Raw genomic sequence first — 18,873 nt, forward strand, 5'->3', positions numbered from 1 at the left:
ATGTCACAGGGGACATGTCACATGGGGACCCCTGGGAAGTGGGTTCTAGCCTGGAGCGGGGGGGTGGCTCCTGTGCTGGTTGTGGGAGGATGAGATGCCAGGTCACTGCCACGGGGAGAACCCTGAGGATGTGATCCTGGCCTCCAGCTCTGGAAATGGACATGAGGCCACTGGGGACCCCCAAATCATCTGTCCCACCAAGAGGGTCACACCACGCCCTGTGTACGGGGCCTAAGTCTCTCTGTCTCTCGTGGAGATGGGACCAGGGTAGGGCAGAGACACCAGGGTGTCTGTGGGGAGCTCGCAGGAGAGAGGAGGAGTGGGTGGGAGGCGGGAGCTGGGCGGGCAGGGGGTGCCCTCTGTCGCCCTCTGCACAGGCCTTCCGACAGAGCCTCCATGTTCCTCCTTGGGGGTCTTGCTGGCATTGGCTCAGTTTTTGGCCAGGCGTGAGATGCTGGAAAAGCCCCAGGATGCAATGGTGGCCAGGGTGGGCTTCCACAGACGGGGGTGCACAGTGGGCGATCTGGGGGCTGCCGTGCCAGGACTGGGTCCCTTGAAGGCACAAGTGCACCTCAGGACCTTGGCACCTGCCGTTCCCTCTGCCTGGATGCCCCCCCCCAGCTGCAGCTGTGAGCCTCCCCCGCCCCTTTCTCCGGGTCCTCCCATGTTGCCTTCCTAGTGCGACCTGCCAGCTTCCCACCTGCAATGTTACCCTCCCCAACACTTCCTAGCCCTTCCCCGATCTATTTATCTCCTCAGCACATATGACTAATGATTTACAGTGCTAACATCTCGCTTCTTCTTTGGCTTCCCCACTGCACTGCAAGCTCCCCAAGTCAGGGAGTTTGTCTATTTCAGTTACCCCCCCAGAGGACTTGTCCTTGTCTAGTCCAGGGCCCAGAAGAGTACCTGCACAGAGCAGATCCTCTGTGAACACTTCCTATATGAATACAGGCAGGGGCCTGGGAGCTAGTCAATTCAGGTCCCCACAGGATTTCCCAGTGACCTCTGAATGCCCTTGGGACTCTCAGGGGTCCTTGAGAAGAGGACTGGGAAAGCTTGGCCTGGATTTCTGGGGACCTCAGGCCAGAGCCTCCCTCTGTGGCTCACAGGATCTGCCTAGTAACATTGTGGGCTGTAGTGTCAGTGCTAGACCTTAGAGGGGAGTGGAAGAAGGCAGAGAGAAAACCTGCCTCCCTCCATGCGTGTGTTTGCTCAGTTGCTCAGTTGTGACCAACTCTTTGCGATCTTTTGGACTGCAGCCTGCCAGACTCCTCTATTCATGGGATTTTTCAGGCAGGGATACTGGAGTGGGTTGCCATTTTCCTACTCCAGGGGATCTTCCCAACCCAAGATCGAACTCGTGTCTCCTGGGTCTCCTATTTCCCCACCACCTGGCCCATCTGCTCCTCACCGACTGTGCAGCCGCCCTTCTCCCCCAGAGGGTCAGAAAATGCCAATCCGGCAAATACAGCGGGGCTGGTACCCAGTTCTGTTCTGTTTTTTTTTTTTTTTTTTAATTTTTTGGCCATACCACTCAGCATGTGGGATCTTAGTTTCCTGACCAGGCATTGAGCCTGTGGCCCTTGCAGGGGAAGAATGGGGCCCTAACCACTGGACCCCCAGGGAAGTCTTTCATACCCTGTACCCTGTTCTTCAACTGCTGGCCTTAGCTTCCATGTAATCGGAGCAATGCCAGTGTTTTGGGGAGTGGGCACTAATTCTCTACTTTGTCTCCAGTTTCTCTCTTTTGACGTTTTCTTGCCCTGGATGGGCTGCCCCCAGAAGAGAGCCAGTTTGGGCTGAGGGTCGCCCAGCACCCAGCTCTTCCTCTCTCTCCCCAGATTCTCAGCATCCATCCACACCCAGGTCGGCCATGCCCAGGCGCCTCTCCTTATGCAGTGACCTCAGGGAAGGCTGCACCATCTGAGCCTCAGTCTTCTCACTTTTGAAATGTGGATTGCAAAAATACCCACCTTGTGGGGGTGCTGGAAGATGGGGCCTCAGCTACCATGGTTATGAGCTCTGGGTTTCATGGCAAGAGGTACGCACTAGACATGCCCATTGCATTTCGCAATGGCAATTTCCAGGGCAAGAGGCAAGGGGGGTTAAGCGGGTGTATGTGTGCTCAGATGCCTGAGACACTCAGCTTGGCTCCCGGGCTGTGAGACTGAGTTGCCACACATGCTTGCGTACAACACACGTACCCCAGGAGCTTACCTGTCCACCTGGATTTCCACGTCCTTGGTCTCTGTCTTGGCAGGTCCCCCTCCGTTGATCGCTCTGCCCCCACTGGTGAGAAGGTTCAGGACAGGCTCTATCTCTTTGAGCAGTTTATTGTTCTCCCCGCTGGCCTGGAGGGTGACCCCGGCACTTTTCTTGGCAGGGTCCTGGCCTGGGGGCTTGGCAGCCAGGCCATTGGCATGGGCGAGTGAGCCGGCTTCCTGCCCTGGGTCTGGCGCATGCTGGGGCCCATTGCCGGGACCTGTGGCCCCGTCCACCGCCAGCGTCTGCTCTCTGCCGGCTGATGCTTGGTGGGACAGGTCAACGGCTGCCGTGGGGGGACCCAGGGGCCGGGTCACCCGGATGGTCTTGGGGGTCCCATCCCCGGTGAAGGTGGTTTCCAGGTGCGTGGTGAAGCCCTCAGGGCCCCTGAGGATGAGAACCACGTGGGTCTCGGAGGCAATCCCCCTGAGCACCTCCAGGGCGCTGTCGTAGCTCAGGTCCACCAAGGGCTGGCCGTTGACGGCGAGAATGATGTCCCCGGCCTGGATGAGGCCGCTCTGCTCCGCGGCGCCCCCCTCGGATCAGGTCAGAGACAATCACAGGTGGCTTGCTCACCCTCTCCTTCACCAGGAACCCCAGGCCCCCCACTTTGCGCTTGAAGAGGCGGACAGAAATGACGTTGGGTTGGATCTGCTGAACGCTGAACATGTGGCTCTCCATGGTGTCTAGTGTCCAAGGGTCCACAGACCTCAAAACGGGTCAGGCCAAGGCCAGGTCCCCAGGAGCGGCCGGGCTTCAGGCTGCGCCGGGAGGAGCCGGGGGGCTGGCGCTGCAGGGCTGGAGCCCAGACGGGGAGCTGCTCTCCGGCTGGTCTTCTGTGCCTCTGACGTCAACTCGGCGTCACTCGCTCATTGCTGTCGGGCCGTTGGTGGCATGATTTCCTGCGTCTGCCTCCTTCCTTGGTCTCTAAGGAAGCGTTGGTTGATCAGGCAGACGTCAGGGGAAGCGGTGGGATGAGTCCCTATGCCACAGGTCAGGCGGATCCGGGAGGAGATGTGTCTGGTGGCTGTGCCTAGGGGTGACGCATGCTAGCGCGGACTACCCACTGGGCATCGCCAGCCTGTTAGAGGCAGATCCGATCCAGGGCTTCCTGAGGTCAAGAGAAGGAACAAGGGAGGGGAGGAAAAGGATTAAAAAAAAAAAGAGATGGATGTGGGATGCCCAAGACCACCTTTAAAACTAACATGGGAAACGCAGCCAACTGAGAGTCTAGCCATAAAATGCTCTGGAGCTCCGAAGACAACCTAGACACAAAATTCTTCTTCCTCTGGGGCGGGGGGCAGGGGGTGGGGGGCAGGCGGGCACACTCGCAGGTGGCTGCATATTGCTTGGTTTCATTTCCATGATCAAAGCCCTGTGACAGCGGGGGGCTCCTTGGGGAAACCACTGAGGAGTCAGCCCCAGAAATCAAATGGCAAGAACCCTAAGACCTCTCATCTTTTTTTCACTGGAAGAGGTCAGCGCTCCAACCCTGTCATGCAGCCTTTGCCTCTCTGCTTTTTGCAATATTTTTCCATCCTCAGGTCAGGAGCTTGACCGACAAGGACTGTGGGGTGTGGGGCTCTCCATTCCCACCACTCCCAAAGCCCCCAATGCAAACCCATCAACAGGAAATGATGTCACCTTCTACAGAACCATGGATGAGGGAGGTCAGCTGGACTTTAGGACCATCATTTTTGTAATGATTCACTTATTTCAGGTTCAAAAGGACAGACTTGGCCACACTCCATCCCATGATAAGCCAAAATTGGTATAATAAATACCAAAGACACAGGCCCACGTCAAACTCTGGAGGGCATTTGTGTATCACAGACATCTGAAATCCTAACAGAGAAACATTAGGAGGTGTGGACTGTGTCCCCCTAGGGTTAGATAAACACAGAGCTGGTGTGCAACAAATATTTGTGGAACAAGAAAAATCCCAAAAGACAGCGAACACTCATTGAGTGCATATGTTCGTACAGTGTATTTTTTTCCTCCTTTGATCTTCACAGTTCACCCTTCAACAGACGAGAAGACTGAAGCTTGGGAAGGTTCAGTGACTTGTCCAAGGTCAGGTGGAGAAGGATGGTGGTGGGAGGACTTGAACTCAGATCTGCTCCATTCTTGAGTCTGAGCTTTTAAACACTCTAGTTTTTAACAATTTATAATCTAGTGACTTTTGCGACTCCCACCAGCTTCACCAGACTCAGAGAAGCGGTTGGAGTGCCGAAGGACCACAGGGAGGACAACTGAAGATGCTGTAGCCCAGGTGAGGTGTGTGCACCCATGACATGGGCCCAGGGAGCAGCTATGGAAGCACATCTTATGTGTCTGGATTGGGGCAGGTGACCTGTGGGTTACGGGTGGAGTGGGGCAGGGTGGGAGGTAGCAGAAATCCCTTCATCTCTTTTCCTACCCCCCAGCTCCAGCCTCCATTTCCTCTCTGCCCCGGCACCCCTTGCCGTCAGCATCCTCAAAACTCCTTCGCCCAAGGAGGGAGCCCTTATCTGCTGCTACTGACAAAGCGACACTCCCTTGTTTCCCTTTTAGCAACTTTCCGGGGTCACCCCAGGGCTGAGGCAGCCGATAAACTCCTGCTGCCTCTGAAAGCAGGGGGTGGGTGAGGATAACTCCCCCTGCACCCCGAGAAAGAGGCACTACCTCCCAGATCCCCCTCAAGGGAGGGTGGTGGTTAGCAAGTTCAGCCTCTCCCTTTTGCAGCTTGCATTATGTAACTCCGCCAGCCCCTCTGTGTGGGTGAGGGAGTCATGAATACCCAGACCCAGCCTGGGCTGCTCTCTCCATCTGGCGTCGCTGTGTGTGTGTGTGTGTGTGTGTGTGTGTGTGTGTGTGTGTCTGTGTATTCATGCATCGCCCTCCTGCTGTGTCATTTCTCTGCTGTGTGAGCCTGTGTGGCCCATGTGGCCCGTGTGTTGACAGGCTGAGAGTCTTTCGGCATCTTGCTGCTGGCCTTCTGGCCTGCAGAGAAAACCGGCCCGAACTGCTATGTCCTTCCTCACTGGGGAGGATTGGTCCACCTCCCTACCCGCCCCCACCCTGGGCTCTGGTTTCCTTAACTCTCCCGGAACTCTCATGGTACCCATTTCTTCCGGGTACCAAACCCAGGATGCTCATTGTTGAGTTGAAGGCAGAGACAGCTGGGACCTCCAAATCTCTTGGGTGTTCTAGTTCGGCATTGGGCTCCATTTTTTAATTCAAGAAGGGACTTGACGGTGAGCTCTTCGGGAGGTAGGGGCCCCCAGCTTGCTTCTACCCCATACTGGCTTCAGCCAGAACTTACCAAAGGGACCTTCCTGGTGGCTCAGTGGTAAAGAATCCACCTGCCAATGCAGATGACATGGGTTAATCCCTGATCTGGGGAGATCCCGTGGGCCGTAGAACAACTAAGCCCGTACACCACCACTACTGAGTCTGTGCTCTAGAGCCTGGGAACCACAACTACTGAGCCCATAGGCCACAATTACCGAAGCCTGCTTGCCCTGGAGCCCCGGTGCTCTGCAGCAAGAGAGCCGCCACAATGAGAAGCCTGCATCGCAACTAGAGAGTAGCCCCCACTCCTCACAACTAGAGAAAAGCCCGCACAGCAACAAAGACCCAACACAACCAAAAATAAATAAAATTATTAAGAAAAATAACTAGTTGAGACATTGCATTAAAAAAAAAACACTGCATTAAAAAATAAATGCTGAAAAAAAAAAAAAAGCTGGAGAGGGTGTGGAGAAAAGGGAATGCTCTTGCACTGTTGGTGGGAATGTAAATTGATACAGCCACTATGGAAGACAGTATGGACAGTTCTTAAAAACCTAGGAATAAAACCATCACATGACCCAGCAATCCCACTCCTAGGCACATACCCTGAGGGAACCAAAATTGAAAGAGACAAATGCATTCCATTGTTCACTGCAGCACTATTTACAATAGTTGGGACATGGAAGCAACCTAGAAGTCCATTGACAGATGAATGGATAAAGAAGATGTGGTGCATATACACAATGGCTTCCCAGGTGGCTCAGTGGTAAAGAATCCGCCCACCAGTGCAGGAGATGGAGGAGACATGGGTTCGATCCCTGGGTCAGGAAGATCCCCTGGAGGAGGAAACAGCAACCCACTCCAGTATTCTTGCCTGGGAAATTCCGTGAGCAGAGGAGCCTGGCGAGCTATATCCATGGGGTCGCAAACAAGTTGGACATGACTGAGCGACATGGAATATCACTCAGCCATAAAAAGGAACTCATGTGAGTGAGTTCTAATGAGGTGGATGAACCTAGAACCTATTATACAGAGTGACGTGAGTCAGAAAGAGAAAGATAAATAGCATATTCTAACGCATATGTATGGAATCTAGAAAAATGGTACTGAAGAATTTATTTACAGGGCAACAATGGAGAAACAGACATAGAGAACAGACTTATGGACATGAGGAGAGGGGAGGAGAGGGTGAGATGTATGGAGAGTAACATGGAAACTTACATCACTCTATGTAAAATGGATAGCCAATGGGAATTTGCTGCATGGCTCAGCAAACTCAAACAGGGGGTCTGTATCAACCTAGAGCGTTGGGGTGGGGAGGAAGATGAGAGGGAGGTTCAAAAGGGAGGGGATATATGTACACCTATGGCTGATTCATGTTGAGGTTTGACAGAAAACAACAAAATTCTGTAGAGCCATGATCCTTCAATAAAAAATAAATAAGAAAAACACAACTTACTAAAGGACAGAGCTGGGACTTGGCTTAAGAAAAAAGAAATAAGGCAAGCCCGCAGATCTCCCTGGTCACTCCTAGCTTCTCCTCTCTCTTCCTCAGCTGCTTTCTAAATTGGCAGAGGGGGCTGCTGGCTGGATGGGAATTGGGAAATTGAAGTGCTGTTTTTTAGACCTTGTCCCAAGAAAGACAACTTGATCTTTAGAAGGAATGGAAAGAGGCAGGGCTTCAGTGAGGCAGTGATATTCAGCATCTACTGAGAGTCAGGGTGGGGGGTAAACAAGCTCTAGGTCTAAGCAAGTGGATTCTGAACCTTCATCAGGGACAATCCTAATCTTAAGGACAACCCCCCTTAATAATATCCCTCTTTTCCCTCCCCCCAAACACACCTTCACCCCCGTCCTGTCCAGGATCAGGTTTGACATCCGCAAAGAATATACTAAGGTGCTAGATGGAGACGCGTCTGTCCTGCTTTGTGAATGCCCAGTATCCACAGTGTCTCCTCAAACCTGGGCCTCCGGGACGGCTGGCCACCCTTCTGCCACAGGGAAGATCTTTAAGGCCCTTTCTGGCTCTATCTGTGTGTTTCTGGGTGAGTTCTTTATTTTCTCTGAACCTCAGTTTCTGTATGTGTAAAATGGGCTCCTTAAGTAATTCTTCACTCCCTGGGTAACTGGGAGGATTGAATAAAATAGTAAGTGCATGGGTTTCAGTAATGTCACAGAGCGAGTGCTCAGAAGAAATGGCTTCTTACCACTGTCGTGTAATATGTAATGGTTCTGGCTCCCTGCCCTTGACTCTGTGTGCTTGCTACTCTGTCGCAGCCTCTCCAAAGGCACGTCATGTGCCAGGAGGGGGCTGAGGCTTGAAAGCACAGAGAAATCTCACGCCGCTCATGATACATGGCGCAGAATACAGGGAGACGGGTGGGTGCTGGGTATCCTGCCAACCCAGCCTCCGACTCTTGGAGCTGTGATTTTAAACACGGCACATGCGCGCGCACACCACGGCACATGCCATGGAAACAATACTTGGACCCAGGCCTCACTGGAGTAGTTCAGTGGTTTCGGGAGTACCTTGCTGTGGAGGAAATTCACGGCTGACTTTCGAGGACGACTGCCAGGAAGAAGGAGGGAGCCAAAATAGGCCAGCGTCTGCTACTACCATCTCACTGTGTGACCTTGGGCACGCCACCCTCGCCCCATCCTGGGCCCACGTCTGCATGCAGGACGGTGATGGTAGCAGTTCCCAGTGATGGAGAGTTTAGCCTGCCAGTGCAGGAGACGTAAGGGACATGGGTTCAATTCCTGGGTCAGGAAGATCTCCTGGAGGAGGGCATGGCAACCCACTCCAGTATTCTTGCCTGAAGAATCCCATGGACAGAGGAGCCTGGTGGGCTACAGTTCCATTGGGACGCAGAGTCGGACATGACTGAAGTGACTGAGCACTCACACAAGCACAGCGCGAGCCCTCCACACGGGTGTCTTATTTCATCCTGACAGTGACCATGTAAAGCACATGTCAGTTTTATCCCCATTTTACAGAAAGACGGGCTTCCCAGCTGGCTCAGCAGGAAAAAAACAATCTGCCTATGAAGCAAGAGATGCAGGTTCAATCCCTGGGTTGGGAAGATTCCCCTGGAGAAGGAAATGGCAACCCACCCCAGTATTCTTGCCTTGGATATCCCATAGATAGAGGAGTCTTGTAGGCTACAGTCTTTGGGGTCACAAGAGTCAGACATGACTGAGCGACTAAACAATAACAATTACAGAAAGACAAGGGGACTGGGGTTCAGAGAAGCAAACTGGAAGACTGCCCTGGCTCTAAGTGAGCGGGTGCTGGGCACACACTTAACCCTAAAGACGATCCCCTAAGACGATGCCTCCCCCCAAACACACCTCATTGGCTGCCATACTTTCCATTCTCACCCTGCCTCATCACATTCAATGGTCTCCATTTTACAGAGGTTGAGATTAAGCTACCCATTCATTTCATTATTAGCACTGGAAGTCCATGGACATGAGGATGATGAATAGCCACTAAAATCCAAAAGACTGTCCAACTCCCACACTCAAAAATAAGGACACAGAGGCCCGGAGAAGGGAGGAGGGTACTCATTCATCATGGATCAGCCACAGTTGGGGTGTCAAGAGCTGTCTGTCCAATAGAGCAGCCACCAGCAACATGTGGCCATTGAACCCCTAAATTGTGACTGATTCCTGGAGATGTGACCTAAGGGTGAAATCTACATGGGGTCTTGAAGACTAGGAGGAAAAAAAAGAATGTCAAATAGCTCAATAATTTCCCAATATTGACTATATGTTGAAAGGATAATGCTTTGGGTATACTGGATTAAGCACAGTTATTATGAAAAAATAACTTCAACTGTTGCTTTCAGTGCTTTTATATGCAACTACTGTATAGTTAAAAAAATCAGATATGTGCTCACATTGTATTGCCATTGGGTAGTGGAGGTCTAGAGTCTGACCCTCGTGGTGCCTGGACCAGAGGGCCTCCCTGCACCCCCACTGCCCCTTAGGTCCCCTCAAGCATCTACTGATAATCTAGGCAGAAAGAAGATAATTCTGCTTTCTAAAGAAGTCAGAAAATGACACAGAGGGTAAAAGCAAACATCTTGCCATTTATTAAGGTTGACCACTGGATAGCAGGAGTGGGGTGGGGGGCGGGGAGAAAACCCACCTCAAACCATGTGAAGAGAGAGAGTAGGGTGTCACCTAGGCTGGTTGTCCAGAACCCAACAGCTTGCTGTCTGAATGTCATTTGAAATCTAACCCACCTGTGCAACACATTTCATTTAAAAAGTGACACAGATCTCTTTTTACAGGTGGGATATGAGCTCCAAGATATACCACTAGGTGAAAAAAGAATGGTGCAAAAGCATACATTCTGTACATGGTAAGTGGAGAGAATGTTCTGGAAGGAATGGGTGTCACTGGCTACATCTTAGATGGAATTCTGGACATCACTAGTAGGAGGGAGACAGACTTTGCACTGACTACCTTGACAGATTTTATTTTCTTGGGCTCCAAAATCACTGCTGATGGTCACGCAGCCATGAAATGATGCTTGTTCCTTGGAAGAAATGCTATGACAAACCTAGACAGTATATTAAAAACCAGACACTTTGCTGACAAAGGTCCATATAGTCAAAGCTATGGTTTTTCTAGCAGTCATGTACAGATGTGAGAGGTGGACCATAAAGAAGAGTGAGGGCCAAAGAATTGATGCTTTTGAATTGTGGTGCTGGAGGAGACTCTTGAGAGTCCCTTGGATGGCAAGGAGATCAAACCAGTCCATCCTAAAGAAAATCAACTCTGAATATTCATTGGAAGGACTGATGCTGAAGCTGAAGCTCCAATACTTTGGCCACCTGATGCAAACAGCTGACTCACTGGAAAAGACCCTGATGCTGGGAAAGATTGAGGGCAGGAGGAGAAAGGGACGACAGAGGATGAGACGGTTGGAGAGCATCACCAACTCAATGGACATGAGGTTGAGCAAGCTCTGGGAGATAGTGAAAGACAGGGAAGCCTGGTGTGCTACAGTCCATGGGGTCACAAAGACAACTTAGCAACTGAACAACAACAACAAATTATTAAAGTCATCTAAATGTGTATACCATTAAATATTAAAGAAAACGACACAGCCTGTGAACTGGCTGTTTTCACTTTAAGCACCCACAAAATCTCTAAAGGAGTCACAACCCTGGTTCCCATGTCCCTCCAATCTCATTTAAAAACAAATCCCAAGCCCTCCATGTCTTAAAAAGCAAGACAGGATACTGCCACCCCCAACACAAACAAAAGACCAAAACTGTAACCCAACTGTGCTCTTTAAAAAAAAAACAAAAAAACCACCAAACCACAAAACACAGCAACCAACCAACTTCCTTACATCTCCTGAACTGCTAATTTGCAGTCTTTCCCCAGAGAGAACACCCCCTGGGAATCAAAATGACGTGCTTTCTCCCACGCTGGCAAGTCATAGCTACAAATCCTCCAACCTCTGTAAGCTGCTGGTGGGGGGTAGGGGTAGGTTGGCGTTCTGTGTCTTGGGGATCCCAGAGACACAAACAGCCTGGTGCCAGGGGGGTCTCCCCAGTCACGTAGTAATTCCCCATTTCATGGCTATAGTTTGTTCCTGATCGTCTCAGATCTAATGTTCACAGATCATCGGGGCAGGAAGGAGCATCGTTTAGAGTCAGGAGCGTGAGGATGAAGGACTGTTTATAGAGTTTGACAGTACACTCTGATGTGAGGCTTTGAGAAATTTACACTCCCATCTATCATGCTTTGTATAGCCTCTTTGTACAGCAGATTGACAGTATCTACACAAAAATTGAAAATACATGGATTTTTGGCCTGGCAATTCAATTCTTAGGACTTTCCCCTGCAGATAAACTGAAAGGAACATCCTTACACACACACACACCACACACACACACACACACACAGGGTTGTTCAGAATATCAAGAGACTGGAAAATCTGAGTATCCATTAATAGAGAACTTCTACATAAACTATGGCACATCCATGCAATGGAATACAGTGCAGGCATTAAATAAGGGGAGATTAGATCTATAAGGACCAATAAGGGGGCACTTCCCTGGCCGTCTAGTGGTTAAGCCTCCCAGCTTCCAATTCAGGGGGCGTTGGTTCGATCCCTGGTTGGGGAACTAGGATCCCATATGTTGTGTGGCACAGACAATAATAATAACAAATAATAAAGGACCAATGGGGAATGATCCTTAAGACATAGTTAAATTAAAAAACAAGGTAGAGAACACCAATACATAAATATATTTGCGGACCCATTGCATGTATTCATCTATACTTCCGTGTAAGCTTGGAGATGTACTCAATATCTTTGGAAAAATACTCAAGATGTTGGTCACAGGTGGCTGCTGGGAAAGGGGACAGGGAGGCAAAAGGTTGGGTGGGAGGAGGAAGTTCCCTTTTATTATATATTCTTTCATATTGTTTATTTTTTTACTGTGCTTTTGTACCAGCTTTAATAAGACGACAAGTCTAAACTCCAATGAACAAAAAGATTGTTAGTGAACTTAGACAAATAACTATATTTCCATGAAAATAAGAATACTCAGTCTCTGAATTCTGGGGTGGGGGGATCAGGTAGGGAGAAAAATCAAAATGTTTAATCGTTTTCACAAAGATACATTTTATCGAATTGCTGTAAATCAGAGTTAGCTTAAGAGAAAAAAGAAAAAGCTTTCCTTAAATCTAGAAAAACAAAACATTTAAAAAGTCAGCAATATTTTAAAAATAAATTTTTTAAAAAAACTTAAAAAAAAAGACAAGGTCTTTGAAATCAGATTATTTTGTATTTGAACCCTAGTTTCCCCATGTAGCTTTGTGATGGTCAGCAAGTTACTTAACCTCTCTGAGTCACGGTTTTGCATCTATAAAATGGGAGTGATAATGGCACCTCCTCAGGGCGTGTGTGTGTGAGGACGGAATGAGATAATAATGAGTATTTTCCGAGTTCTTACAATGCGCCATACAGAATGGTAAGTGCTCAGTTAATGGAGCTTCTCCTGCCTCACTTCTTTTACTAATTATTAAAATGCAAGCAGATTTTATTCTACTGGCTGTCTGGAGTATCCCAGGGACATATGTTCCCTAAAGTACTTTGTGCAGGAGGATCAGGTCAGTGCTGTGGACACACAGGTTGGTCCTGCTTTCCAATGGAATGGGAGCCTGTCACGGGCTCCTTTCTAGGAATACCAAGAGAACAGGATTCGTTGTGTCGGAATGTGGCACTCGAGAGACAGCCAGAAACTTGGGCCCTGGGATTTCGTGATGAGTCATCACCAGTGGGAGGGGGCTGGGGTATCACTGGTCTGGTCCATCATCAGGAGGGAGTTTCACGGCTATCATCCCCATGTTGGAATAGATCTGGGGAATTATGAAACCTTCATTCCATCTTCATTTTGCAAAGCTTGTTTTTATGAACAAGTTCAGCCAGCTGTAGAGCACTATATCCATCACACAGACTGAAAATGTAAGGGTTCGGGGCTAGGGTCTTAAATTCTTCCATCTGTGGACCCCCCCCCCCCCAGTGGCACAAAGTCCTGAAGGATGTACCTCTGCCCCTGTTCTTGCTAGACACACCCCATCACCGACATTGTCAGGTGGGGGTTGAAGGCATTTGCACTGGGGTTTGAAAGACAAGGGTTTGTGACCCTCCTCTGCCACATACTAGCCTCAGATTCCTCATCCGTCAAGCAGGAGAAAGAAGTTACATGGAATAAGTGGATGGAAAACATTTGATGGGACAGTCCACGCAAAGTGCATGGTGCTTCTATTATTTTAAGAGTCACTTTAGATGACACCTCAAGGAAAATGAAGTAGTTCAGCCCAGATAGGTGAACAGAATCATGGCCAAGAGGACAGCCTCCTTACTATAAAAAAGAAACAAACTGGGACTTCCCTGGTGGTCCAGTGGCTAAGACTATGCTTTCAATGCAGGGGGCCTCAGTTCGATCCCTTGTCAGGGAACTACTAACAAATTCCACAACTAAAGGTTCAAATGCCACAACTAAAGATCCCCAGTGCCATAACCAAGATCTGGTATAAATTTTTTTTTTAAAGGAAACATATATTACCAGTGGTCTCTGAAACATTTCTTAAGAATCATTACAAGGAAATGGCACATATTTCCTATCCTCAATAAACCTTACCCCCTTTTACTTTCTTTTCTTCTTCCACTTCTTTTTGCTCCTTCCCTTCCTGTCTTCTTTCCTTTGTCATTCACATCATCTATTCATTCACTAACCCTTACCAAGGTCTCAACTGGGCCAGCAAGAAGCTTGGCACTGAAAATGTAAGGTAGACAAGACAGATAGCATTCCTATCCTCGGATCTCCCAAGCCAGGAGTGAAGCAGGGAATGGAGAGTGAGATTAATGACAAGTGTAGTGAGTAGAACAAAGTGGAAAAACAGGGTGCTGATGGGACCATGGGAGGACACTTAACAGTCAGAGTGGTGGTGGTTAGGGAAGGCTTCCTGGAGGAAGAGTCAGGAATACAGAATGGGCCAGATGAAAGGGTGGGTGGTGGGAGCAAAGAGTAGAAGAGACAAAGCACTGAGGTGTGGGAAGGAGCAGGCTGGAGGCCCTGGACAAAGTCCACTGGGATAGGAGAAGAAAGCCAAGGTCTTACAAAGCTGGAGGGATCTCCAGGAGCTAGATCATGCAGGTATCTTGAAGGCCAAGAGAAACATTTTGGATCTTATTCTCACGGCAATGGCAAACACTGCAGGTATTCGAGAAGAGAAGTTCTGTTGTTAGATTTAGATTTTATTAAGATGCTGGACAGAAGATGGGTGGAAAAGCAAGGCTGGCTATGGGGAGCTCAGTTAGGAGGCTGCTGCAGGCCAGAGATGAGAGATGATGGTGGTCAGGATTAGGGAGAAAGGAGGAAAGTGGGTAGATTTAAGAGATATTTGGGAGGTTGAGTCAATAAGATCTGGTGACTGAAACCTGGGGTTTGAAAGAGGGAGGTATCCAGAATAACTTTTTAGCTCTGGCTTCTACAAGCGGATAGAACATGATGGGGTGAAGGAAAGGAAAATAGTGAATGAAACTCATTTGACAGAATTGTCCTTCTTGGGCAGTAATAAATAATTTAACTGCATTTTAGTATATTTCAAGAGTCAACATTTCCTGATGCCATTACTTTCTTAATTCTGAGAATTAAAGGGGATTACAGCAAATAGAATTGATCTGGCTCATTTCCCCAGCTGTGCTATTTACCAGGCATTTGATCTTGGGCAAGTCATCTTTCACATTTTGAATCTCAATTTCCTTTTGTGAAATTGAAAAGGTAATAACAACTACTTGGAAGGTTTTTGTGAAGATTAAATAAGACGGATGCTGGAAAGAGCACTTTGTGAACTGTAAATGTCAACTGCAGTGGTAATGTTGAGTCTTTTATTTTCAGGAGGGCATCAAGAACAGTATCATCCAGATAGCAGCTCACTGGTAATGGAGATTTAATTTAGTTTCTCCTCATGCCTGGCATCCTTGGGTGCCTCTGGTGCAGGGAAGCTGGGTCAAGAGGATGGCAAAAGGCGCTCATGGAAGGAAAAAGAAGAAAGAATGATTATATCTGTTCCCTTAACTCAAAGTGTTAATCGCTCAGTTATGTACAACTCTTTGCGAAGTCATGGACAGTAGCCCACCAGGCTCCTCTGTTCACGGAATTCTCCAGGCACGAATACTGGAGTGGGTAGCCATCTCTTCTTCCAGGGATATTCCTGACCCACGGATCAAACCCGGGCCTCCCACACTGCGGGCAGATTCTTTACTGTCCGAGCCACCAGGGAAACCCTCCTTAACTCAAAAGTTCCCTGCAAATAGATAACAGCATCCAGAGAGGCTTGAATCAACTACAAATGAATTTCAGCAAAGGGAGAACACATTAAGTAGAAAACACAAACTTGCAATGGCAGGGATAACTCACATATGTCAGATATATCAGTAATAATAATAAATGTAAGTGGATTAAACTTAAGTAAAAGATCAAGAGTCAGATCAGCTAAGTGGAATTGCAATTATCTTGTATTAGCATGGATGTAGGGACAAGAGCCAAGGACAGAAGGAAAAACAGTTTACTAAGGGAAGTATGAGCTTGGTGTGCATCTGTTGGTCACTTAACTCTAAGGCAGCAAAAGTCTGATTTGATTTGAAAGATGCAGTTGGCTCTCTTCTTAGATTAGCACCTAGTAAACACAGAGTAAATATTTACTGAATATATGATCAGCTAGCCAAGCAATACCTTTTAGTAAATTTGTATTAAATAGGCTGAAATATATGGAATTAGCAGGGTTTTTTTTGAAAATATCAAATTCAATAACTTCCTATAGTTCAATCTAATATTTCAAACATTTTTATACGTAAGAACTTTACTGAACTCTAGTTTTGTTCTTGCAACAAATATGAAGGACATGATAATATTATTCCCATTTTACAGATGCTGAAACTGAGGCTCAAAGATATTCATTAAGTCATAGACGTTTATCCAGCTAGTGTCAATGGTGGGGATTCCAAATGAGTTTGTTGGAACTCAAAATCTTTGCTTTTTAAATTTTAAATACTTACTAAACTCTTAATAGCCACAAGAATTTGTCTCAGATTTTTTTAAGCAATCATATCACCTACCAATAATGACAGCTCAAAGTCTTTGCTTTTATCACTTTCCAGATACTACAGTGTATTTTTGTTTCAGCTGGCCTGATCACCAGCTATAATTTTAGTAACTGGAAATTGAAAGGGACTCCAGGCATTTTCTATTGCATCATAATATGGAGTCTATGGGTTCCCTACAGGGCTCAGGAATCCCTGAAAATCCTGGAATTGTGTGCCAAAAATTTTGTGAGTACATGCATATGTGCATTTACACGAGGAGGGGAGCATAGCATTAATGTGATTTACTAAGCACTCCTTGACCCAATAAGCAGTAAGAGTGGAAGTTTTTGGATTAACCTTACATTTTACAGATGAGGAGACTAAGGCTCTAGATGGGGAAGAACTTGCCACATGTTCTGAGAGACAGAGTCAGATCTGATTCGAACCTCTTGCATGATTTTTTCTCAAATGAAGGTTACATGCTCATTTTCCTCACCTCTCTTGTGAAATTAGGAAATCCTCTCAAGGTCCTCTATTCAACAGCAATGTTAATCTCAGGATGTCAGCTGAAGCCTTTTTGGTACCTGCCCCTTCTATCTAGCTATACTATTTCTTGATTATTCAAAATAAGCCCAAGGCATCAACAATCTCTTCATCCCTCCCCTCCTGGTGAACCATCTCCAATTCCTTTATACTTCTCTAGGACTGGCATCTGAGGGCACTCTGACAGGTGAGAGTTAGGGGCAAATTGCCATAAAAGATGTGCATACAATTCCAGGATTTCCAGATAATCCAGAACCCTGCAGGGATCCACAGATCCCTTACAGATTGCTTACCAAGGTAAACATTTGTAGACTAATAAGTTCCATTTACTCACCTTTTAGCAAGTAACTAAGAAGAAAAGGAAAGATATACCCATTTGAATGAGAGTTCCAAGGAATAGCAAGGAGAGATAAGAAAGCCTTCCTCAGTGATCAATGCAAAGAAATAGAGGAAAACAATAGAATGGCAAAGACTAGAGATTTCTTCAAGATTATTAGATATACCAAGGGAACATTTCATGCAAAGATGGGCTCAATAAAGGACAGAAATGGTGTGGACCTAACAGAAGCAGAAGATGCTAAGAAGAGGTGGCAAGAATACACAGAAAACTGTACAAAAAAGATCTTCACTACCCAGATAATCATGATGATGTGATCACTCACCTAGAGCCAGACATCCTGGAATGTGAAGTCAAGCAGGCCTTAGGAAGCATCACTACTAACAAAGCTAGTGGAGGTGATGGAATTCCAGTTGAGCTATTTCAAATCCTGGAAGATGATGCTGTGAAAGTGCTACACTCAATATGCCAGCAAATCTGGAAAACTCAGCAGTGGCCACAGGACTGGAAAATGTGTTTTCATTCCAATCCCAAAGAAAGGCAATGCCAAAGAATGCTCAAACTGCTGCATAATTGCACTCATCTCACATGCTAGTAAAGTAATGCTCAAAATTCTCCAAGCCAGGCTTCAGCAATACGTGAACCATGAACTTCCAGATGTACAAGCTGGTTTTAGAAAAGGCAGAGGAATCAGAGATCAAATTGCCAACATCTGTTGGATCATCGAAAAAGCATGAGAGTTCCAGAAAAACATCTATTTCTGCTTTATTGACTATGCCAAAGCCTGTGACTGTGTGGATCACAATAAACTGTGGAAAATTCTGAAAGAGATGGGAATACCAGACCACCTGACCTGCCTCTTGAGAAACCTGTATGCAGGTCAGGAAGCAACAGTTAGAACAGGACATGGAACAGACTGGTTCCAAATGGGAAAAGGAGTACGTCAAGGCTGTATATTGTCACCCTGCTTATTTAACTTATATGCAGAGCACATCATGAGAAACGCTGGGCTGGAAGAAGCACAAGCTGGAATCAAGATTGCTGGGAGAAATATCAATAACCTCAGATATGCAGATGACACCACCCTTATGGCAGAAAGTGAAGAAGAACTAAACAGCCTCTTGATGAAAGTGAAAGAGGAGAATGAAAAAGTTGGCTTTGACATTCAGAAAACTAAGATCATGGCATCCGGTCTCATCACTTCATGGCAAATAGATGGGGAAACAGTGGCTGACTTTATTTTTCTGGGCTCCAAAATCACTGCAGACAGTGACTGCAGCCATGAAATTAAAAGACGCTTACTCCTTGGAAGGAAAGTTATGACCAACCTAGACAGCATATTAAAAAGCAGAGACATTACTTTGTCAACAAAGGTCCATTTAGTCAAGGCTATGGTTTTTCCAGTGGTCATGTATGAATGTGAGAGTTGGACTATGAAGAAAGCTGAGTGCTGAAGAATTGATGCTTTTGAACTGTGGTGTTGGAGAAGACTCTTGAGAGTCCCTTGGACTGCAAGGAGATCCAACCAGTCCATCCTAAAGGAGATCAGTCCTGGGTGTTCATTGGAAGGACTGATGCTGAAGCTGAAACTCCAATACTTTGGCCACCTGATGCGAAGAGCTGACTCATTTGAAAAGACCCTGATGCTGGGAAAGAGGAGAAGGGGATGAGATGGTTGGATGGCATCACAGACTTGATGAACATGGGTTTGGGTGAACTCTGGGAGTTGGTGATAGAGGGGCCTGGCGTGCTGCGGTTCATGGGGTTGCAAAGAGTCAGACATGACTGAGTGAATGAACTGAACTAAACTTTGTTCTCAAAAAGGATGACTCTA

General features: G+C 47.4%; 1 protein-coding gene across 1 annotated transcript in view; it reads right to left on the reverse strand.

The window, feature by feature from the left end:
- NOS1 (nitric oxide synthase 1) overlaps positions 1-18,873 on the reverse strand; it is a 197,042-nt gene that overhangs the window by 95,035 nt on the left and 83,134 nt on the right. The window contains 2 exon segments of the mRNA XM_043901783.1: positions 2,221-2,801; positions 2,803-3,376. Coding sequence (XP_043757718.1) covers positions 2,221-2,801; positions 2,803-2,946 — 725 coding nt within the window. The 5' untranslated portion in view covers positions 2,947-3,376.

Source organism: Cervus elaphus, chromosome 5 (assembly GCF_910594005.1).
Source record: "Cervus elaphus chromosome 5, mCerEla1.1, whole genome shotgun sequence".
Classification (NCBI taxonomy): domain Eukaryota; kingdom Metazoa; phylum Chordata; class Mammalia; order Artiodactyla; family Cervidae; genus Cervus; species Cervus elaphus.